At 42.3% G+C, this 22,796-nt stretch overlaps 1 protein-coding gene across 1 annotated transcript in view; it reads right to left on the reverse strand.

Moving 5' to 3' along the window:
• KIF25 (kinesin family member 25) overlaps positions 1-22,796 on the reverse strand; it is a 61,749-nt gene that overhangs the window by 14,856 nt on the left and 24,097 nt on the right. The window contains exons 8-10 of the mRNA XM_020808241.3: positions 9,798-9,865; positions 5,010-5,084; positions 3,065-3,214 (exon numbers count right to left, since the gene is read on the reverse strand). Coding sequence (XP_020663900.3) covers positions 3,065-3,214; positions 5,010-5,084; positions 9,798-9,865 — 293 coding nt within the window. The remainder of the gene's footprint in view (positions 1-3,064; positions 3,215-5,009; positions 5,085-9,797; positions 9,866-22,796) is intronic.

Genomic DNA, 22,796 nt, shown 5'->3' on the forward strand with positions numbered 1-22,796 from the left:
ATCTCCCCAGCATGGCAACTGTGCACTGTAATTTTCATCACATACATACTTGCTTCAAATGTGTACCCCAGAGGCTTAGTGGTACCATAAAAGGTTGGTATCTTCAGGACTACAATTCTCCTTGTTTGTCAGGAGTTCTGAGAGCTGCAGTCCAAAACAGTTAACATTTCCAAGTTCTTGTGTGACAGGAAGTAAATATCTTACTATGAATCTGCAGCAACATATCATGTGGCTAGGTATTAATTAAAATTAAGGCACCCGCTCCATAGGTTAAAAAGCCATCCTGTACCACAAGCCTCCAACATATTATGTGACAAAAATACTTTCATTTCCCAATTCTACATAAGACACCCAACAGAAAAACCTTATGATGAATCTGTTACAAAGGATAATTAGTTGGCATTTTGAATACAAGAAGTAAACTGCATGCAACACGGGACAGAAAAGGTATATAGGCACAAGTTCAAATCTTACTCAGTCACATAAGTCATTTTGGGAATTCACAGTCTCACAGGGAACACCCTTGCTTGAAGTGATAAACTAGGTTTTATTCATTTATTTATTTCATAAATCTATACTTTGGCCATCTCAGGAGAAGAGAAGACTCCCTGGAAAAGACCCTGATGTTGGGAAAGTGTGAGAGCAAGAAGAGAAGGGGACGACAGAGGACGAGATGGTTGGACAGTGTCATTGAAGCTACCAACATGAATTTGGCCCAACTCCGGGAGGCAGTGGAGGACAGGAGAGCCTGGCGTGCTCTGGTCCATGGAGTCACGAAGAGTCAGACACAACGACTAAACAACAACAAAAATATATCGCTTACTTAAGTGCAAAGCACTAATCTAAGCAGTTTAGAACAAACTGGAAAGGAAAAAACACACAACCATAAACAATAACAACTGACCACAAACCCGTACACACGCACCAACATTAAACACCAGGAAAGAGAACATATCTAATAATCCAATATAAAATTGCAAATGGTGGCAGAAACAAGAAACTGAGGGCCTAGGGGAGGGTGTCTGACAGCTGTCGCAATCAATCCATTCACAACAAATACCAGCATGTATTGCTTGAAGACCGTGCAGTTTGCACCTACAGACTTGTTTCTGTCCTAACTTGTTTGACCTCAATGCCAAAGAAATAGCAGGTTTTATTTTTATGATCACAGCATACTGTTTTGAATCCAGAAGGTCCCTTTCTCTGGGTGGAAGGATAATTCTTTAAACAGAAGAAGTCTTCTAGACCTAGTGGAAAATCTTTCTAAGAGAACTGGAATGCTGTGGTGTGATTTTTACAGTACTGTACATCATATTATGCTATCTCTTCCACAGCTTTTCCACATTGCAAGCCATAGGCTTGAATTAAGTATATATTGCACTAATTCTTCTGTTAGCTCGCATGTAGCAGTTTGCAGTACAGTATAACTGCTATTATTTCCATCAATACCATATATCTGGATCCAATCTAACTTTTACAATACAGTCTATCTTTCAAATTACTTGTTCACAAATTCAGTTATCATTTGCTTTCACTGACATAGTCCCATTTTCACTGTCTTTAATCTTGTAAGCTTATTGCTATTTGAAATTGCAGAGTGTCTGAATCAGTAACTGAAAGAGACACACAGTTGCTTGTGTGTGCATCTGAATTTTTAAAAAGTCTGTCCACCCTCCCTAACGCAAAGAACAATTTTGTAATTGTAAGAGGAGGAAGTACATAGTACAGTAAATGTACAATTCGTTGATTGAAAACTACAAAGAACAATGAGGGAGGAGAGAATATGTCAAACACGGCAACAAAGATTGGCTTGTGCAGAAATCTATGGTCAAAAATGCTATGAAATGAGAATTCTATACACCAAGTAGCAACAATTTACTGTTAATTGATTTCATATATGCACATTGATAGCTGGAATAAAAGCCCACATTGGTATTTTCTGAATAGGCTTTCACAATTATTCAGAAATAAAAGTCACAGGAAATATTAAGTTCCACATAATTGATTTTTCTTTCTTTCTTTAAAGGACTGACATCCACTTCTATCGTGCTGGCAACCACAGTGGAGCTAAGATGCAGAACAAAGATTTCCAAACTTGGGGCATCAAATGTTTGTTCTTGAGCTACAGCTCCTTAAAGTCCTAACAACTGACTCGGCTGGTAAAGGCTTCTCAAAATTTCAGTGGTGCCTCGCTTAGCGATTGCTTCGTTTAACGATTAAATCGCTTAGCGATGACTTTTTCGGAGCAATCTTGCGCTCCGTTTAATGATGGTTCCTATGGTTGATTTTTGCATAGCAATGTTTGGGACCATGCTTCGCATAGCAATGACAGTTTGGGTCCCCCTGTTTTGCTTAACGATGGTTTTGACAGCCTCATGTTGGCTGTTTTTTAAATGTTTAAAAATGTTTAAAATGTTTACTATGCTTGAAATCATAAGTGCACTTAATAAACCCTTTGTTAAACTAATTTGACTTTGTTCCGACTCTTTTTAAATTTGTTGTAATTTTTCCCCCCGATTGAGATGCATTGAATAGGTTTCAATGCATTTCAATTGGGGAACCGTGTTTCGCTTAGCGATGTTTCCTATGGCGATTTTCGCTTAAGGACGGCAATCTGTTCCCATTGGAATGGATTATCTGGTTTTCAATGCATTTCTATGGGAAACCGTGTTTCGCTTAGCAATGAAATCGCTTAAGCGATTTTTTGGGAACCAATTATCATCGTTAAGCGAGGCACCACTGTATAGTCCAAGACCATCTAGGATCCCAAGATGGGAACCACTGAACTGCAGAACACGTAGCTAGCTGAGATGGGCCAGTGAGGGGAGTTTGGTTCTTTTAGATGAATCATAAAAACATTTTTAAAAATAATTCAAAAAGTCAACATGCACTGATTTTTTAACATTTTCTGTGAGTTGTTATAGGCTTTTCCTGCTTCATGTCACCTTGACTGCAACTGTTGTATCCTGTTTTGAACATCGTTGTACAAAAAGCAAAGTAGTAACACTTCCCAATAAATCAAATTAATCAATTATTCAGTGCTATCATGAAGTGTCATCAATACCTGAATACTTCTTCGGCGGCTCTAGGAATAATTCCTAACTCTAACTCATCTTCTAGAAGAAAAGTGCAACTATCTTCAGGTTGTGGACCCAACATTGTGTAGGTCTTCCCACTCCCAGTCTGCCCATAAGCCATAATGCACACGTTATACCTGCAAATCAGAAAGGCAGCTTAGCTATTGATCAAAGTATGAATACAGTATCTTGAGAGGAAAAGGCAGCATTTTTAATTCTTGAGCAATTCCACACAAATATAAAGTAATTGAAGCTCCTTAAAAAAAAAACACCGAAGCTTGTTAAGGTTAAATTTCTCCCTTTTATCTTTCTGGAAAGTTCTTCAATGGGATGGAGCAGTACAGAGTGCATAATGCTCAGAAAACGTCGCCCATTCCTTATTCCTCCTAAGTAGGATGTCTCCTGGAGCTGTTTCAACAGAACTAAAGAAGCTGATGGTATAAATTACAGGGCAAAGAAAGGGCACAGATATATGAATTTTTTCAAATCTCAAGAAGAGATACAAGAAAGTAACAGGACACTAACCATGGGATTGAAGATCTAACATTCAATGGTTTCAAGAGTTCCATATGTCTAATTCAATATCTGTTTAATTCTTTTTAAATATTGCAAAAATTTATTGCGTTTTAGTTTCTAATTTTGTTTATTTAACATTGCAAAATACATTGAGTCCCCTTGAAAGAGAAGGTGCGATACAAATATTTTAAATAAATATATAAATAACTAATAAATAATCAAATGAAGACATAGTTGCATTGGGTACCAATGCAGATGTCTAAGTCTTATGATAACAGGTTGCAATCACAGCTTTTTCAGTCTACAATTTTTAGTGCATGAACGAAAGCAAAGTGTAAAACCTCAGACCTTTTAAGTGACTAAATCCAACGCTCTCAGGTATCCTAGAAGGCCACACTGCTTTCCTCATGATACCTTCATTTGGAATTTCCCAGCTTTTCTACATAACTTTTCCCCCTATGTTAAAAGGTTGCAATGTTTCTCTTAAGACTTCATTAACAGGAATAAGAGGTTTAATGAATTGTACCCTGGTGTTTTGGGTCTCAGCTTTTTGCTTTAGCCCTGCCTCCACTGGAAAGCAGTCCCTGGGAACTGATCTGAAATTGATTTGAGCCTGTGGACTGGCAGTTTCCTCACCCTTGAATTAAAATAACTATCTCTTTAGGAAACATGAGAAATCAGTCAATGGCTCACATTATACTGTACACTGTTAGTAAGTCAAAGTCAAAATGTTCTGTCTGTTCCATATTTTACAGAAAGAGATGATCACAACCATGGACGGGTATAAAGAGCTCATCTTTTTCAGAGAGAAATCTGCTTTTGTTTAAATGGCGCATCCTAGAAACGCATGGAATACTTTAGTTTCTAACAACAGAACATTTCCTGAATGTCTGCAGGGAAAAAAAAATCTCAAGATAGCAATGTGCCAACAGAAGCTGTCTTAAGGGAGAAGATGTCTTCCCGGTCATTTTACAGCTGGCGCACTGGGGCTTTATTATTTACGCAGCCAGCTGGGTAAGTTGAATTTGAGGTAGAACAGTGAACAACCTCCCCTTCCTTCTTTGGGACACAACAGCTGAAACAGACCTTGGAAGTTAATTTTTATACTTCTCAAATGCCCCTACCAAATATGATGAGGGATTTTAGGAACTATAATCTAAAAAAGTAACTTATCCAAAGTCTCAACTAAAAGAAAGAAGCAATGGTGGTATATTAATTCCTATTTGGGAGACACAAGATTTACTCTTTGCAAAATGATAGCTGTATTAGTTTATTCCAGAAAAATCAAGCATCCTTTTACTGTTGTAGAAAATACAGAATTTAAATAGGTTTCGTGTGCTCTTTTAAATGAAAAAAAAAATAACTCATCTTGAGTTGTTATCCCATTAAAAATATTTGCTGTGACTTCCAACTCACCCATCCAGCAGAGAAGTTAGTAAAGGGGATACATCTGCAAACACTGTCATTTGTGAATCAGAAGCACTGTAAACTCTGTGGAAGGAAAATATGCAGTATTTTCATTCATTGGGGCAAAATGTAAAGCTTACAAAAGTTACTTTTTTTGGTTAGTGCTCCCAGAATACTCTAGGCACCAAGGTTATGGCCATGCTGCTTAGTGAGTTCTAAGAGACACATACCCCAAACAGAACTTTGCCAGGCTTGGAGGAAATGGTTTATAAATAGTCATTTTTAATCCCCCCCCCAAAAAATGGCAGAGGTTGGGGGGAAGGCCAGGAGGGGAAAAAGAAGTAAAGAGGAGCATGTCTAACTCAAATCTTTATGGTGGTTTAACAATACTTATTTTTCTGCAAAGCCCAAGGATCTGAGGAGAAGAATTACTCATACAAACTCTGATGCTGATTTAAACATCAGGAAATTAAACAAAGGGAGTGTTGAGTCACAACCCTGTTTCAATAGCCAGAATTAAGGAATGTCAACTCTTCTGTACTCTGCCAAGCCCTCAGGTCATCCTCAAATCTAAGCTATTTCTAGAGACACAGACTAAGCTAAGATGTACTTTATTGGATGAAATGAGTTTGTAGAAATGCCAGGAAAAGAAATGGAGACTGGGCTTCACGCAACTTTCCTTCAGGGGAAAATAGTCAAAGCATAATTTTGAAAAGGAGAAGAAACAAATAAAACAAATGTCATCTCTTATCCTTGATAGCTCTTACAATATAATACTGAAGCAAAATAAATGCTTTGGATACATGCAGGTGTAACAAAAGGAATCTTGAACACATGGTTTAAGATAGAAGGAGAGAGCATCTCTTATCAAAGCAGTATTTCTTCTTCCCCTAAGTCTAACCATAGAATGAATACTACATTGATACTTATATTAATTGGAGTAGGTGGGGGCCCAAATCAGTTCTCTTTTAACTAAGATCTGAAATTAATTAATCTAAAATTCATTTACGAGCCAGTCCATAAGATAAAATTGTCTGGATCATTTGTATTAAATACAGGCATTTAAAATACAATTAAGGCATCAGACAATTTCAATAATAACATAGATATAAACAACAAAAAACAAAACTCATGGAAGTTTAACTTCAGAGTTAAAACAGATATACTAAAACTGAGAGGTTCAACTTGAAGGACTAATGTTAAAGATCTTGACTGGCTGAATTTTTTTTTTTTAAATGACACCAAAAGGGTACCAGGAAGGCTTATATAAGAAGGATGTTCCATACCTGAAGTGCATACACTAAACAGGCTCTCTCACTTGTGCTTGCCTGCTTCATCATTTTAGATGGGGCACCTGGGAAAGTGGCTTTGAACATCTCAAATTGAAATGTAGCCATTGGAAGATGTGGTCTTTCAAGTGACTTGATCCAAAAACATTTAGAGCAGATAATTAAACAGCAACAACAATATTTTAGATGGGGCCCAGAAATAGACTCGGTACCAGTACAGCTGAGTGGAGAGATAACATGTCCTATGAGGGAGGCCGACAGAGGTAAAACATCTCTGCTGGTCCTCCTTGATATCTCAGCTGCCTTTGATACCGTCGACCACAGTATCCTCCTGAGGAGGCTCTCTGAGCTGGGAATTGGTGGCCTGGCGTTTGCCTGGCTCCAATCCTTCTTGGGGGACCGCCCTCAGAGAGTCCAGCTTGGGGAGAAGGATTCGGCTCTGTGGAGCCTCAATTGTGAAGTTCTGCCTTTGAGATTGATGCAAAAGCTTCCAATGGTGCAGAATGTGGCGGCCAGACTTCTCAGCGGGGTAAGAAAACATCAACATATCACTCCCACTCTGGCCGCCTTGTATTGGCTGCCCGTTCACTTCCGCATCGATTTCAAAGTTTTAATGATTATATACAAAGCCCTAAATGGTTTAGGATCTTGATACTTGGCGGAACACCTCCTCCCACCTAGATCTAATCGTATCACTCGTTTGAGCCAAGAGGGGCAACTGAGGAGCCTAACACCGAGGGAGGTCCGGAAAGAAAAAACAAGAAACCGGGCCTTCTCGGCAGTGGCTCCCCGTCTGTGGAACAACCTCCCCTCCAAGATCCTTTGGCCCCTTCGCTGGGCAGTTTCAAAAGCCAACTGAAGATCTGGCTATTCAGACAGGCCTTCCCTCCGGGCACCACGTGCTATGTTAACTATGGACCCAGGACTATGCAAGGAGTCTGGAAAGGAAACCAAAAATCCATAGGATCATAGGAAAGTGAAGTTGGAAGAGGCCTACAAGGCTATCAAGTCCAACCAGTGCTCAATGCAGGAATACAATCAAAGCATATCTGCCAGGTGATTATCTAAGTTTTTCTTGAATGCCTCCAGTGTTCGAGCACTCACCATTTTTATCCTTACTGTTTTTATTTTACTGTCAGCACAAAGAAATATTTTACTTGGACTAACTTCATTTTTTGACATGTGTTCTGTGGTGTTTACTGCCTTTTGAGATTCTGGAAGAAACTTTAAATCTTATGAAGTTCAAGGTTAATAATCATTGTTATGTCCCAGATTGTATTTGTGCAATGATTTAGGCAATTGCAGGGATCAGTAATGTCAATTCTTGATGTAAGATACAAAACTGCACTGAGTTGTTTAAAATATATATATATATTAAATTGCTTTTATATAGTCAAATCATTATCAATTCTTTGAATATATATGATCCCACCAGTTGTATGTCACCTGATAGCCTGTCAATTGAGGGTGGGCCAGCAACACCTTTAAAATGGAACAGGATAATTACTTTTGTGTAATAAGATCACTGCTAATGCTCCTTTGTAATAAGCTCATCAGTATCCAGACTGCCCTCCATGGGGGTATGCATTACTATTTCTGTGCCTTTTCTTCCCTGTCCCCTTCAGTTAACACACAATAAATCAAACTCTAGTCTCCATTATGTGTTCTGACCATGGACAATAACAATCTAAGAGATTCACAGGCCTATGATCTTAAAACGTGTTTGGGTTTTCTCATGAACATAGTTCATGTGGATCTCACCATGCAGTGACTTGTAGGAGGAATCTCAAGAGAAAAAAAATCCCACTATTGGGTAGCTGCCTAAGGTAATGAAACCAGCCAAGAGTCTAGCTTTGCTAGTAACATCACATGTAACAAGGAAGATTTCCCATTTTAAAAATCATAGCTATTTTCCATCAGTAAATAACATGTTTGTAAGCCACCTTGGCTCAAGAGAAAGGCAGGACAAACATCAAATCTTACATTGGTAAGAGATGCCTGTAAATAGTATTGGAGAGTTGTAAAAAACTTTGCTATGTTAAGGATCTGGCTGGCTGGTGCTGAGATGGGATATAAATGGGCATATCTTTTTCTAGCATTAGATAATAAAAGAAAAAACAATCACAAGAAATTTATTCAAAATGGCACGTTCACTTCAACTACCTAGTTTTTTGATGCTATTTGCATCATGAAAATTAAAATCCCTTCCCCTCCCACATTTCTTGACTATTGCACTAGCAACAAGATATTTAAAATCTGAAAAAGTTGCAGATTTATTTTCTGTCTGAAATAGAATCAAGTATTTTGACATTTATTGGTTCCATTTATCTGCAAAAATATATATATAAACACTGGAAGTTCATAAGAACCATATGGTCTACTGTTTGTAAGTATATATTGTGAAAGGACACTGAAAAAAACACTTCCAAGAGCTGCATTCTTTGATGGAATTTACCATTTTAACCCTCATTGTGATCTATCCAAACATACACTGCCACACATCTGGAGTTTCCTATAAAGACTTTAGCATTTTGATCTGGCAGTGATTTTCTGTGTTAAAATTTAGAGAACTAGAAACTTCCTTTACTTTTGATTCAAATACTGTCTAGCTTGCATATGGAAGTACAAGTACATTTTTCTGCTCCCATTTGGATATACACTAGAACCTTATTCTGCTGATCCTAGAGATACAGTGGAAGAGCTAAGCTAATAGCTTTTTAAAGGACTGTTTATGATTAATTTTTTGCAGTAGCATGAGCATTTTGTTTAGAAAGAAGGACTGAACAAATTAAAGGAAAGGACAGGTATTCCTGTTCCAGAAGGCTTTTAACTGAAATAATATTAGCTGTGGGTCCGATGGCAATTTTATATATATTTTAATTGTATTTTAATTGTTGCATATCTTTGTTGTATTTTGGATGCTGTAAGCCACCCAGAGACCTTTGGGTAGTGTGGGCGGCATATTAATTAATTAATTAATTAATTAATTAATTAAATAAATAAATAAATAAATAAATAAATAAATAAATAAATAAATAAATGATTTGTGTCTTTGTTTTTCAGCCCCCCCACCCCCTAACTATGGCCACTCAGTTCAACTCTGGAATTAGGCTGTTCCCCCAATTCTTCTCATGTGGCCACTGTCTCCTAGGGCATAGGACCACTCTCAGGGGGAATAACTCACATACTACAAATTGTTTGTGAAGGAGGACATTATGAAAAGAAAAGATTTACCCCTGGAGAGAAATGTGTGTTTAAAAATCAAGCCCTAAATTCTCCAAAAACACAAAAAATTGGCTAGACAAATCTCTAATTGAGAGGAATAAGCAAATTTATTTTTCCCTCAGAAGGAGCTTTGAAACCTATTTCGTTTCATAAATGTAAGTCTTGAGGAACCAATAAAATTTTGGGGTTCCTTGGAATGGTAAGAGACCCATAATCAACTCTCATTACAAATTTGATCTAAAAACAAACAAACCAAAGGACAACAGTTGTCAAGACCACCCACCTTCCATACTGGAACATCTTGTTTATCAAAGCATGACCAGAACGGCTGCATTTTACGACAACAGTTTCCTGGCAGAAAACAAAAGTGGTGACAGTTAGAGCATCTATTATTAAAGGCTAAGTGGAAGGAAAACATATAGTTGAAGTTCACCACAAAGCAGAATTTGTAAAAAGTTCCAAACTACAAAAGCTGTGTAGCCCTATCTTCTCTTCTGTACATGCTGCAATCTGAAGCATTAGATGTGTAGTGAACTTTTAGTTTGGGCTGCTATACACAGTTGCAGGGGGTTGGTTCATACTTTTCTCTATTTCATGACCATAATTATGGCTACAACTTGAAAATGAAGAACAAGTAGCATATCTGTATTTGACAGAAGACATTCCCTCAAGCAGGCTGGAGGAAGCATCTCAATGCCTTACACTTTACCTGCTTAATACTCAGCACCTGGACTTCTTTGAGGGAGAACAGGCCTGAGGTCTTCATCCAAAAACTTAAGAGATCTCATGTGAGAAGTGAAAGACTGAAGGAAATCTCAAGATTTAAAAATGCAACTAATTACAGAATGTTTTTAAAATGATGCTATGGCACTGATTGTTTTTGTTTCTCTTTAGCTTTTTCCTAATTTTTTATATTTACAGCTCATAATCTGTACCACAGTCCTTCTTTGCTTCTGCAGCAAGAGAGCTTCTCCACCATGTTTTCCCAATTATATAGTCAATTTTGTTTCTATACTGGCAATTTGGTGACAACCACATGTACAATTGTTGGTTTAGCTGCCTGAAGCATGTTGCTGGCTTCACAAAATTCTATACTAAATCACTCTCTTGTTTCATTTCTGATTCTTACACCAAATGCCCTAATGTTTGCTTCTGCTTTATTTCCTACTTTTGCATTCCGTTCACCCATAATTGTTTGCATATTTTGTTTTGGTGCATGATCAGTTTTCTCCTGCTTAAATGCTTTCAATTTCTTCTTCAGCATCTGCATTTGGAATATAGACTTGAATGATGCGTATGTAAATAGGCTTTCCATGAAGTCTAACTGATATTTTTGGTCAGAATTTGCACTATAGCCTCTAACTGCTTGTCCTACATCTTGCTCCAGGAGTACAACCATGGCATTTCTTCTGTGCTTGTTGTTTCTATTTTTTTTTTAAAAAAATTAAAAATGTAATAACCAGATTGTAAATACTCTAATCAAGTCCATGTTTAAACATTCCATTTCTGATTTTATAATTTCAAACTTAACTTAATTGATACTACTAACACTCCATATTCCAGTTATATGTATTGGACAACACTAGACTAGACTTTCCTTTTGTGACTGTGCACATCAACAGATAGTCAACCTTTCAGTTTTTTCATTTGCTTCATCAGTAACAGTGCACTCATCATCATCCTTAGCTATTCCCCAGCAGATGACTGAGTGCCATCTGAAACTCTCATCTTTCAGCACTATCTCTTGTTTCGTTTTGGATTCTCTCATCATAAGGTTTTCAAGATAAAAGTATTCAAAACTGGCTTATCATTGCTTTCTTCTGCAAAGTTCCAATAAGTGTTAACTTGAGAGTAACTGCCATTGTCTACAAAAGATTCTTTGCCTCTGGCACCTCCCAATAGCTGGGTAGCAGCTACTGTTACCCAATAGCTGCCCTTCAAGAATTTCTTCACCCCCATCAGCACCAGAATTCTCTTTTGCTGATGTAACCATTAATTCATGAACACAGTGGATGAGGAATAAGATATTTAAAGAGTGATTAAATATTTAAAATGACTCATTTTTTCACAACCAACATAGGTTATTATTAGGCAAAATGTGAGAGTTGTTTTGGTGTAAACAAAAACTTCTCCGATGTTGCTGTGAACAGGGGTCCACTCTCATGAAGAAGGATCTAGCCATTTATTCTACACATCTCCAGAGGTACTGTGCCTAGCCTGAGCCACACTGGCACACTGCCAACATCCTCCTCTTTACAAGCTTCACTGAATCAATAAATCTCCATGACAGAGAACCTATAGTCGACAACCATCAGTCCATCAGCCTTGAAGCATATGGTATTAGACACAATTAACTACATTTTTTGGCTTTCAGAGCATACCAAGAAAAAAAACCCTACAAAGCAAATGTTAACTGAATGGGGAAAAAACTTGAAAAGAAAGCCAAGGATCTGCTTCCTTAAACCGATAAAACAAAGTCTCATTTAGAACCAATTAGTAATGCAGGGAGTTGCCATCATCTCATACCTCAAACACCAGTAGCCAAAACCATCCATATGAAAACTATTTCAGGGCTTTATTTGAATAAATTCAAATACTGAAATGAAATACTATGCTTTGCTTGCAATAAAAAAACTGAAATCTTTTTTAGATTTTGGAACCAAAGTGATGGTTCTCAAGCCAAGGTTTACAGAACTCTGGGAGTTGGGTTGGGGACATCATTTGTATCTGTAGCTAATTGAAAAGACAAAAATCCCTAAATAAACAGACTGGGAATAGCCTCTCATTTTATTTACCACAGTCTTTCAACAGCTTTCAGACCTTCCCAAATCTGAGATAATACAGTATGTTGTTTTCAGAGCACATTCCATTTAAAAATCTGTAGCAACTGTGCTGCTCAACAATGCTGAAAGTAGACAGGGTCATGTAAAACTGGAATATACCCTATTTGTTTTTAATAATTTATTAGGCACCATTCAAACTGCATCAGTTATGGATAACTGGAGGATTGGCTACAATGGAGGTGTTACACTAGAGCTTTGAGGAAGCACAGGAAACCCTGACAAGTCTCCAGAACTAGTGATACCATATTTTAAGGGTGTAATGATCCACCCTGTTAACCTTGCAAGTTGCACTGCTTCAAGCAGAACTGAAGTGTCATTCTGGATCAGGGGAAATGGAAGAAATAGGTTATATTCTTCTGTCAAACTTATATTCTTCTAAAAAACTGGCAGATTTAGATGAAATATATTTTTGGAGGGAGTTCTATTATATACATTGCTAATGGGGAAAGTACCTTTCTAGATAACTTATAGAAAGAAAGGTTACTTACCTGTAACGATGGTTCTTCAAGTGGTCATTCTGTGAATTCACACAAAGGGTTAATACCAGCGCCAGCGTTGGGCCTCTCGGAACATTTTCTAGCTGCAAGAGAAAAGTAACAATGTTTAGGACTACCCCTACTGCGCACGCCCAGCCTAACCGTCCCTCAGTTCCATTTGTCCGCCATAGGCCCTCGAGTCATAGAGATGCCAGTGACAGACAGACAGAGGGGAGGCCGGGCGGGATTGTGTGAATTCACAGAATGACCACTTGAAGAACCATCGTTACAGGTAAGTAACCTTTCTTTCTTCATCGTGGTCTTCTGTGAATGCACACAAAGGGTGATTAGCACGCTTACTAACCGGATGGTGGGCTGTCACTGAAGAGCCGATGCTAGCACTGCCCTCCCGAATCTGGTCTCCTCTTTTGCCCTCACGTCCAATCTGTAGTGGGTTATGAAGGTAGAGGCATTGGACCATGTAGCGGACCGGCAGATGTCGGGCAGGTCAACGCCACGGAGTAAGGCAGTCGATGAGGCAACAGCCCGGGTGGAATGGGCTTTAAGTCCCTGTGGAGGATCTCTGTGGTTGAGCTCGTAGGCAAGGGCGATGGTAGATACGAGCCACCGAGAGAGTGTGGACGGCGAGGCCGGGCAGCCCTTCTTTGGGCCAAAGTAACAAAGAAAGAGTCTGTTGGCCAGGCGAAAGTCGTTGGTCCTGGACACATAAAAAGCTAAGGATCGTCGAACATCGAGCATGTGGAGCATGCGTTCAACATCAGTAGCCGGAGACGGAAACAAGGTTGGCAGAATAAGTGGCTGATTGACGTAGAAGTCGGAGACCACCTTCGGAAGAAAAGACATGTCCAGGTAAAGCATAACCTTGTCCTTAAAGAATTGAAGAAAAGGTTGGTCATGGCGGAGAGCTGCCAACTCGCTAGCTCGACGAGCAGAGGTGATAGCCACTAGGAACAGCGTTTTTAAAGAAAGCATCTTGAGGTCACAGGTAGCCATGGGTTCAAATGGGGGTCTGGATAGGGCATGCAGAACCAAGTGGAGGGACCACTGAGGGAGTGGAGGACGAACGGGAGGTCGGAGGTTAGAGAGACCCCTCAAAAACATCCTGACGGTAGGATGGGAGAAAAAGCGGAAAGAGGGAGAAGCTCTGGGCTGGAAGAAGACAACCGCAGCAAGGTACACCTTGATAGTAGAGACAGACAGGTGGAAATCAAACAGGTAACGAAGATACTGCAGAAGCGTAGAAAGAGATACAGGGGAGGAGACGAGATCCCTCTGCTGGGTAAATTTCAAAAAGCTTTTCCACTTGTAGGCATACAAGCGAGACGTGGATGGCTTGATGGCGTTGGTCAAGACCTCTTGGATTTCTGGACGATCCTCCACGCCGTCAGATGGAGCGTGTCGAGGTCGGGGTGAAGGACTTTGCCTGCTTCCTGGGTCAGCAGGTCCGGCCACAACGGAAGGGTTACGGAGTCCACAGCCATGCTGACTAGAGTGGGGAACCACACTTGGCGAGGCCAAAAAGGTGCAATGAAAATGGCCGGAGTCATTGAGCGTTGGAGTTTGATCAGGGACCTCTGTATCAACGGAATTGGTGGAAATATGTACAAGAGACCCTGGTTCCAGGGGATCATGAATGCGTCGCCGAGCGAGTGGAGACCGAGACCTGCCCGGGACGCGTACCGGGAGCATTTCGCGTTGTGAGGGGATGCGAACAAGTCCAGCACTGGGGTCCCCCATTGGCGGCAAAGGTCCTGGAAGACCAGAGGGTTCAACTCCCATTCGTGTGTCTGATGTTGAAGCCTGCTCAGAGTGTCCGCAACTGTGTTGTCCTCTGTGGCTACATGGATGGCCACCGGGTAGATATGATGACGGTAACACCACTCCCAAAGGAGGATGGAGAGATACAGGAGTGAATGAGAGCGGGTTCCTCCCTGCTTGTTGACATAGTGCATTGTGGTAGTGTTGTCCGTCACCAGCTGAACTCCGCGGCCGCGTAGCAGAGGAAGGAAGGACCTGAAGGCCTTGATAACTGCAAGCAGTTCCAGGTGATTGATGTGGAACATGGCTTCCTGTGGTGTCCAGAGGGCGTGAATGGTGTGACGGCCGCAGTGCGCCCCCCAGCCGGACGGACTGGCGTCCGTTGTGACCTGAACGGTAAGACGGAGTGGACGAAAGGGCCGGCCAACCGTGAGATGGGGTGTGTACATCCACCACTGGAGCTGTCTGGTGAGCTCCGGGGTGACACGAAGGCGCTTCCTCTGGCTGTCCATCATAGGGTCGAAAAGGGTGAGGAACCATGATTGGAGCGACCGGAGTTTGAGGCGAGCGTGAGCTAGCGCCGGTGTTGTAGAAGACATCAGGCCGAGAAAGTGTTGGGCGTGATGGGCTGTCACCCGAGCACGGGGAAGAAATTTCCTGATGGCTCGTTGAATCTTGCGTACCCTCTCTGGGGGGAGAAAGACTCGACCCTTTACGGCGTCCAAACAGACCCCTATGTATTGAACTGTTTTGGAGGGGATGAGCTGAGACTTCTGTTTGTTGACAGTGAGACCGAGATTGTGAAGGAGATACAGGATAAATTTTGTGTCCTTCAGAGATCGGTTTCGTGAGGTGGAGACTACGAGCCAATCGTCCAGGTAAGGGTAAACGTGGATGCCCCTGAGACGAAGGTAAGCTGCCACTGGGGCCATGACCTTGGTGAAGGTCCGGGGAGCTGTGGACAGGCCGAATGGCAGGGCCTGGAATTCGTAGATTGTGTCCTGAAAGATGAACCGAAGAAACTTGCGGTGGTCGGGGTGGATAGTGACGTGAAAGTATGCGTCCTTTAGATCTATGAGGACGAACCAATTGTTTTTCTTCAGCAGGTGCATGATGGACTCTAAGGTGAGCATCCGAAAACGTCTGGGTCGCAGGTAAGTGTTTAGGAGTCTTAGATCGAGGATGGGCCTTATGCCTCCTCCTCTTTTTGACACCGCAAAGTAGCGGGAGTAAAAACCGCAGTGTATGTCGCGGGGTGGTACTGTAGAGATGGCATCTTTTTGTAATAGAGATAATATTTCTTCTTCGAGCGAGGAGTCGAATGGGGAATGATTTATGAACCCGAGCGGAGGAGATCTTATAAATTCCAGCTGGTAACCGTGCTGAATAATTTTTAGAGCCCAAGCGTCGGTTGTGATGGCAGACCAGTTGTGGAGAAATGGTTGAAGACGGGTGGCAGGAGGTGAACGGGTAAAAATGGGGGGCCGAAAGTCAAAGATACTGTTTTTGTTTCCTGCCAGGTGGCTTAAAGGGTTGGCGGCGATGGGGCGGACGAGGCCGGTATCCTTGATAGCCCTGGACAGAAGAAGAGGACTGGCCAGAGCGCTGCTGAGGTAGGTGTTTGTAAGGGCGGTACTGTTGAGAAGATTGATATTGACCATAAGATTTACGCCATTGGGGGCGTCGCTGTCTAGATTGAGTCTGAACAGAATAGGACTTGGCAGTCCTCTTAGCCTTGTGAAGGTCTTCTAAATGGGAGTCGGTCTTTTCGTTGAACAGCCCGGTAGCGTCGAAGGCGAGGCTTTCAACCTTTGACTTGACGTCCTCCATTATGTCTGCAGAACGGAGCCAAGCGTGGCGCCGGATAGAGATGGCAGACATGAGAACTCTGGCAGAGATCTCTGCTGCATGTCTGATGGAAAGACGTTCATACTTGGATACCGTCTGAGCTTCCTCATATGAGTTAAGGAAAGCTTGCCGGGTGTCTTCAGGTATCATTTTTAGCCCTGGCAAAAGCTTGAGCCATAGCTGTTTGTGTTTCAACAATGAGTGAGTTCGGAATGGGGTGCTTGAGTAAAAAGTGAGTATCAGCCCCATGAATCTTGTAGAAGTGCTCTGTGCGACGAGGGACATTAGGTGTAGTCGCAGGCTGAGCCCAGAACTCCTTAATGGCCTCCATAACCACAGGCACAAAGGCTATACTGGGGGGAGCGGTACTGTCCTTCTTGATGTCCCCGAAGAACAAGTCCTCACCCGGAGGCGAAGGGAGATTCAAGTCCAGTTTTAGAGTCTTGGCAAGTCTGGACATCATCTGAGAATAGGAAGAAAAATCCTCAGATGGAGAAGGGGCGTGAGGATCACCTGTATCTGAAAGCACCAGATCACCCAGGGGTAAATCGTGCGGTGGCATGGGTGGGGGTTGTTCCTGATCGGAGTCAGAAGACTGCTCCGTGGACACCTCATCTGGATCAGAGGAGAAGACATCCCTCTTCTTTTTTGGAGGGGGTTTCTCGATGCCGACCTGCGCTGTCGGGGGTCGAATAGGGACCGCAGTCGGCGCCGAGGTGGAAGGAACCGGTTGCGGTGGAGGGGCAACAGGTATCGTAGGAGGCCGTTCCCCGGCTCGAATAGCTCGGCGTCGATGTCGAGGTCGGTTCGACTCCGAGGAAGAAGACAAGTAGATGTACCGGATCTTTTTGCGGTACCGGTCTCGAGATGCGGACGTCGAAGACGAAGAAAGAGACCTCGAACGGTCGCGTCGGCGTCGATGGCGCTTACGACGCTTAGCGTGGTCGGAATCCGCCGAGCAAGAAGAAGAGGAACGACGTCGATGCTTGCTACGACGTCGATGGGAGCGGCGCTTCTTCTTAGAGCGTTTGCGCTTAGAGGATTTCGAGTCCGAACGATGGGAAGAGTCGGACTGAGTGGAAGCTCGATGTCTCTTCTTCGACCGTTTCCGTCGAGGAGACTTCGACCTCGAGCGGCCGGAGGAAGGGGACCGACTCGGGGAGCGATGCTTCTCCGTGCGGGAACGTTTGCCTCGAGGAGATTTCGACCTGGAACGCACAGGTGATCGAGGTACCTTCTCTCGAGGAGATCTCGAGTCCGAGTGCACGGACGAGATCGACACGGGAGGCGACCCCTGGCCCGCAGGAAAAGGGCTATGTGGGGCGGAAGCAAGACCAGTAGTGACACCAACTAACTGGCTCGGCGTCGGGGAAGACATTCCCGATGGTGGTATGACTTCAGTACGTCGAGCCGGAGGAGGAGCCGGTGCCTCGGACGAGGCCTCGAAGCGTCTCGACAACTCCTCAAGAATTGGTGATGGAATGGAACCCGAGCTCGGAGAAAGTCGAATGGATGTCATTTTAAGCTGGGCGGACGCCTTCGCTTTGGATGACTTCGACGGCTTAGTTTTCGGAGCCGGAGGCTCGGGGTTCGAAGCGGGAACGGCCGATTTCAACGACGCGGATTTCTTCGACATTTTGGAAACTTTAGAGACGACCGACTGAACAGGAGCTGCTCGAGAAGTGGAAGCCATTTCCCCCTCCGAGGGCGCCGTGGAAGACAACGTTGACTCCCACAGATGAAGTTTAAGGCGCTGCTGGCGAGCCTTAAGAGCGGCTTTAGTGAAGGCTTTGCAGTGTGGGCAAGTTTTGGGATTGTGCGATTCCCCCAAACAATACAGGCAAGTATCGTGGCCGTCCTGGTGGGGAATTTTGCGGTCGCACACCACACACCTGCCGAATGGCCCGGAAGGGGACATAGGGCGGTAAGCAAACCGAAACGACAAGTCCAAGGGATAAGGCAGAGCAGTCCGAAATCAGTCCGAGTAAAGCCAAAAAATACACCGAGTCGTCAAGTTGAAGGGAAAAAGCGCTAGGGTAGTCCGTGAGCGAAGCTTAGGTCAAAACCAAAGAATCAAATAGATCGCAATAAACGCAGCTAAGACGAGAGGCTCCAAACCGCTAGGCGGAAAAATGGAACTGAGGGACGGTTAGGCTGGGCGTGCGCAGTAGGGGTAGTCCTAAACATTGTTACTTTTCTCTTGCAGCTAGAAAATGTTCCGAGAGGCCCAACACTGGCGCTGGTATTAACCCTTTGTGTGCATTCACAGAAGACCACGATGAAGAACTCTGGTCACCAACTAGCTCAATAGTAAAACAAAATGAAAAGCATCAGCTAGGACAGGATGGGTGAGGACATGCACAACTTTTTTTCCTAGACTGGTTCACTAACAAATGTTTCTTCTAGTAAGAGTAGTAGTTAAGCCAACCTGTGCAACTAGCCCAAGGTCACATAGACTGGCTCTTCTCCCAGGAAGCACAGAGGGGAATCAAACTCCCAACCTCTGGACTCTTAGCCTGATACCTAAACCATTGAGCTACACTGACACAAATGCAATGGCATACATCACTGTGGTTAATGGCTACCACTGAACAACTCATTGTTTGTATCCCTCACTGTGTGCCATTCATACAAGTAGCAACTCATTAACTAGTAAAATTTGCCATTGCAATGTATGTCACTGCATTTATGCCAGCATAACTAACCGATAAGACCCTGGCCACAGTTTTGTACACAAATTACTTGTCATTTTGCAAAAATAAAATAAAGAAAAGAAAAGGAGAAGGAGATAGAATCCTGTGTATGGATGAACTCAAGTAGGTTCAGATCATTATAGCAGTCATTATGCAGGGCACAAAATATAACTCAAATTAAAGAGAGGACCATGAAATAGCTTAGCAGTAGATCACATGCTTTGCATGCAGAAGGTCATGAGTTCAATGCACAGCACCTTTAATTAAGCAGATGATTATGAGAAACCTCTATTTAAAATCCTAGAGAGTAGACAATACTGGATTAAATGTATCAATGATCTAGCTTGATATAAGGCAGCTACATATGTACATATGGCACTCATAAATGGTGCCTTTCTGCAGTATTTTAAATGCTACCATAAAAGGAGAATTGGCTAAACACTTCTATGAAGTGTAAATAACATGGAGTATCTGACTGGAAACCATAGCCGCCAAGAAAATTAAACAGTAAAACCTGGATTAAAACGACCATCTTAGCTCACCGCGTCATGTCTTTCAAATTTTATTTCTTCGTAACAGGCTTAATTAATGCTGGAATGCCATCTGGATTCGCAGCTCAGCTCTCAAGCTCCCCTGCTCTGGTGGATTTAAACCAGGTTCCTTTAATCCACTTGAAAGCAAGGCTTCGTGGTCAGCAAATGTGGTTAACTCTTTAAACCCTACACCTTTAGCTTGATGTCCATTGCACAGTACCCAAAACGCACGTACAAAGCGCTTAATAGGAAAATAGAAGGTGTTTCATTAATCATGGTCTGGGTATCATTGTTAGGACTTCGGCATGCAATTTAGTGACCCAAGTGCTGAATATCTTGTGAAGCCATCAGATGAGTGTGAGTCTTTGGAGAAGTAAATCTCTAGCCCTGGTTTAGCCATTAAGACAAAGTTAGAATCATTCACCCTCAGTTACCCTGAGGAAAAATAAAGCCTTTCCTTTTGATTGAAACTGATGGAATTGATAAGCAGAAGCAAAATCAGAGTGACGAGGATCATGTCCAGTCAGTAAAACAGGCTCAGGAATTAGGAAATATCTAAAGCCTTATCACATCTGGATTTTAGCATGCAAATATTATTTTTAAACCAATGTATTATTTTAAATTTAGCTTGTATTAGAATATTGCTCAATGTGGGTTAAAAGCAAATTTAAAAACACTTTTAAATACTTGTGGACTGTGCTGTAAATAGGATTGCCCTGAAGACATATATAGTGTAGACTAAGTCAGGACTGGAATGCTAAAGTAGGGAGTCAAGAGATAAAAGGAACAACAGGAAAGTTTGGCCTTGGAGTTCAGAACGAAGCAGGGCAAAGGCTAATAGAATTTTGTCAAGAGAACAAGCTGGTCATCACAAACACTCTTTTCCAACAACACAAGAGGCGACTCTACACATGGACATCACCAGATGGGCAATACCGAAATCAGACTGATTATGTTCTCTGCAGCCAAAGATGGTGAAGGTCTATACAGTCAGCAAAAACAAGACCTGGAGCCGATTGTGGCTCTGATCATCAGCTTCTTAGAGCAAAACTCAAGCTTAAATTGAAGAGAGTAGAAAAAACCATTGGGCTAGTCAGGTATAATCTAAACCAAATCCCTTATGAATACACAGTGGAAGTGAAGAACAGATTTAAGGAACTAGATTTGGTGGACAGAGTGCCTGAAGAACTATGGATGGAGGCTCATAACATTGTATAGGAAGCAGCAACAAAAACCATCCCAAAGAAAAGGAAATGAAAGAAAGCAAAGTGGCTGTCCAACGAGGCCTTACAAATAGCAGAGGAAGAGAAGGGAAACAAAATGCAAGGGAGATAGGGAAAGTTACAGAATATTGAATGCTGACTTCCAAAGAATAGCAAGGAGAGACAAGAGGGCCTTCTTAAATGAACAGTGCAAAGAAATAGAGAAAAATAATAGAAAGGGAAAAAACAGAGATCTGGTCAAGAAAATTGGAGATATTAAAGGAACATTTTGTGCAAAGATGGACATGATAAAGGACAAAAATTATAGGGACCTCACAGAAGCAGAAGACATCAAGAAGAGGTGGCAAGAATAGACAGAGGAATTATATCAGAAAGATCTGGATGTCCTGGACAACCCAGATAGTGTGGCTGCTGACCTTGAGCCAGGCATCCTGGACAGTGAAGTCAAGTGGGCCTTAGAAAGCATGGCTAACAACAAGGCCAGTGGAGGTGATGGCATTCCAGTGGATAAACTTAAAATCTTAAATGATGACGCTGTTAAGGTGCTACACTCAATATGCCAGCAAGTTTGAAAAACTCAGCAGTAGCTAGAGGATTGGAAAAGATCAGTCTACATCCTAATCCCAAAGAAGGGCAGTGCAATTGCACTCATTTCACACGCTAGCAAGGTTATGCTCAAAATCCTACAAGGCAGGCTTCAGCAGTATGCGGATCAAGAACTCTCAGAAGTACAAGCTGGATTCCAAAGGGGCAGAGGAACTAGAGATCAAATTGCTAACATGCACTGGATTATGGAGAAAGCCAGAGTGTTTCAGAAAAACATTTACTTCTGCTTCATTGACTACACAAAAGCCTTTGACTGTGTGGACCACAGCAAACTATGGCAAGTTCTTAAAGAAATGGGAGTGCCTGACCACCTTATCTATCTCCTCAGAAATCTATATGTGGGACAGGAAACAACAGTTAGAACTGGATATGGAACAACTGATTGGTTCAAAATTGGGAAAGGAGTACGACAAGGCTGTATAGTGTTCCCCGGCTTATTTAACTTATATGCAGAATACATCATGCGAAAGGCTGGACTGGATGAATCCCAAGCTGGAGGTAAGACTGCCGGAAGAAATATCAATAACCTCAGATATGCAGATGATACCACTCTGATGGCAGAAGGTGAGGAGGAATTAAGGAACTTCTTAATGAGGGTGAAAGAGGAGAGTGCAAAAAATGGTCTGAAGCTCAACATAAAAAAAACTAAGATCATGGCCACTGGTCCCATCACCTCCTGGCAAATAGAAGGGGAAGATATGGAGGTAGTGACAGATTTTACTTTCTTGGGCTCCACGATCACTGCAGATGGGGACAGCAGCCACAAAATGAAAAGATGCCTGCTTCTTGGGAGGAAAGTGATGACAAACCTAGACAGCATCTTAAAAAGCAGAGACATCACCTTGCCGACAAAGGTCTGCATAGTCAAAGCTATGGTTGTTTCAGTAGCAATGTATGGAAGTGAGAGCTAGACTATAAAGAAGGCTGACCACCAAAGAATTGATGCTTTTGAACTGTTGTGCTAGAGGAGACCTTTGAGAGTCCCCTGGACTGCAAGGAGAACAAACCTATCCATTCTGAAGGAAATCAACCCTCAGTGCTCACTGGAAGGACAGATCCTGAAGCTGAGGCTCCAATACTTTGGCCATCTTATGAGAAGAGAAGACTCTCTGGAAAAAACGCTGATGTTGGGAAAGTGTGAAGGCAAGAGGAGAAGGGGATGACAGAGGACGAGATGGTTGGACAGTATCACCGAAGTGACCAACATGAATTTTGCCAAATTCTCAGAGGCAGTGGAAGACAGGAGGGCCTGGCGTGCTCTGGTCCATGGGTTCACGAAGA

Source organism: Pogona vitticeps, chromosome 1 (genome assembly GCF_051106095.1).
Source record: "Pogona vitticeps strain Pit_001003342236 chromosome 1, PviZW2.1, whole genome shotgun sequence".
Taxonomy (NCBI): domain Eukaryota; kingdom Metazoa; phylum Chordata; class Lepidosauria; order Squamata; family Agamidae; genus Pogona; species Pogona vitticeps.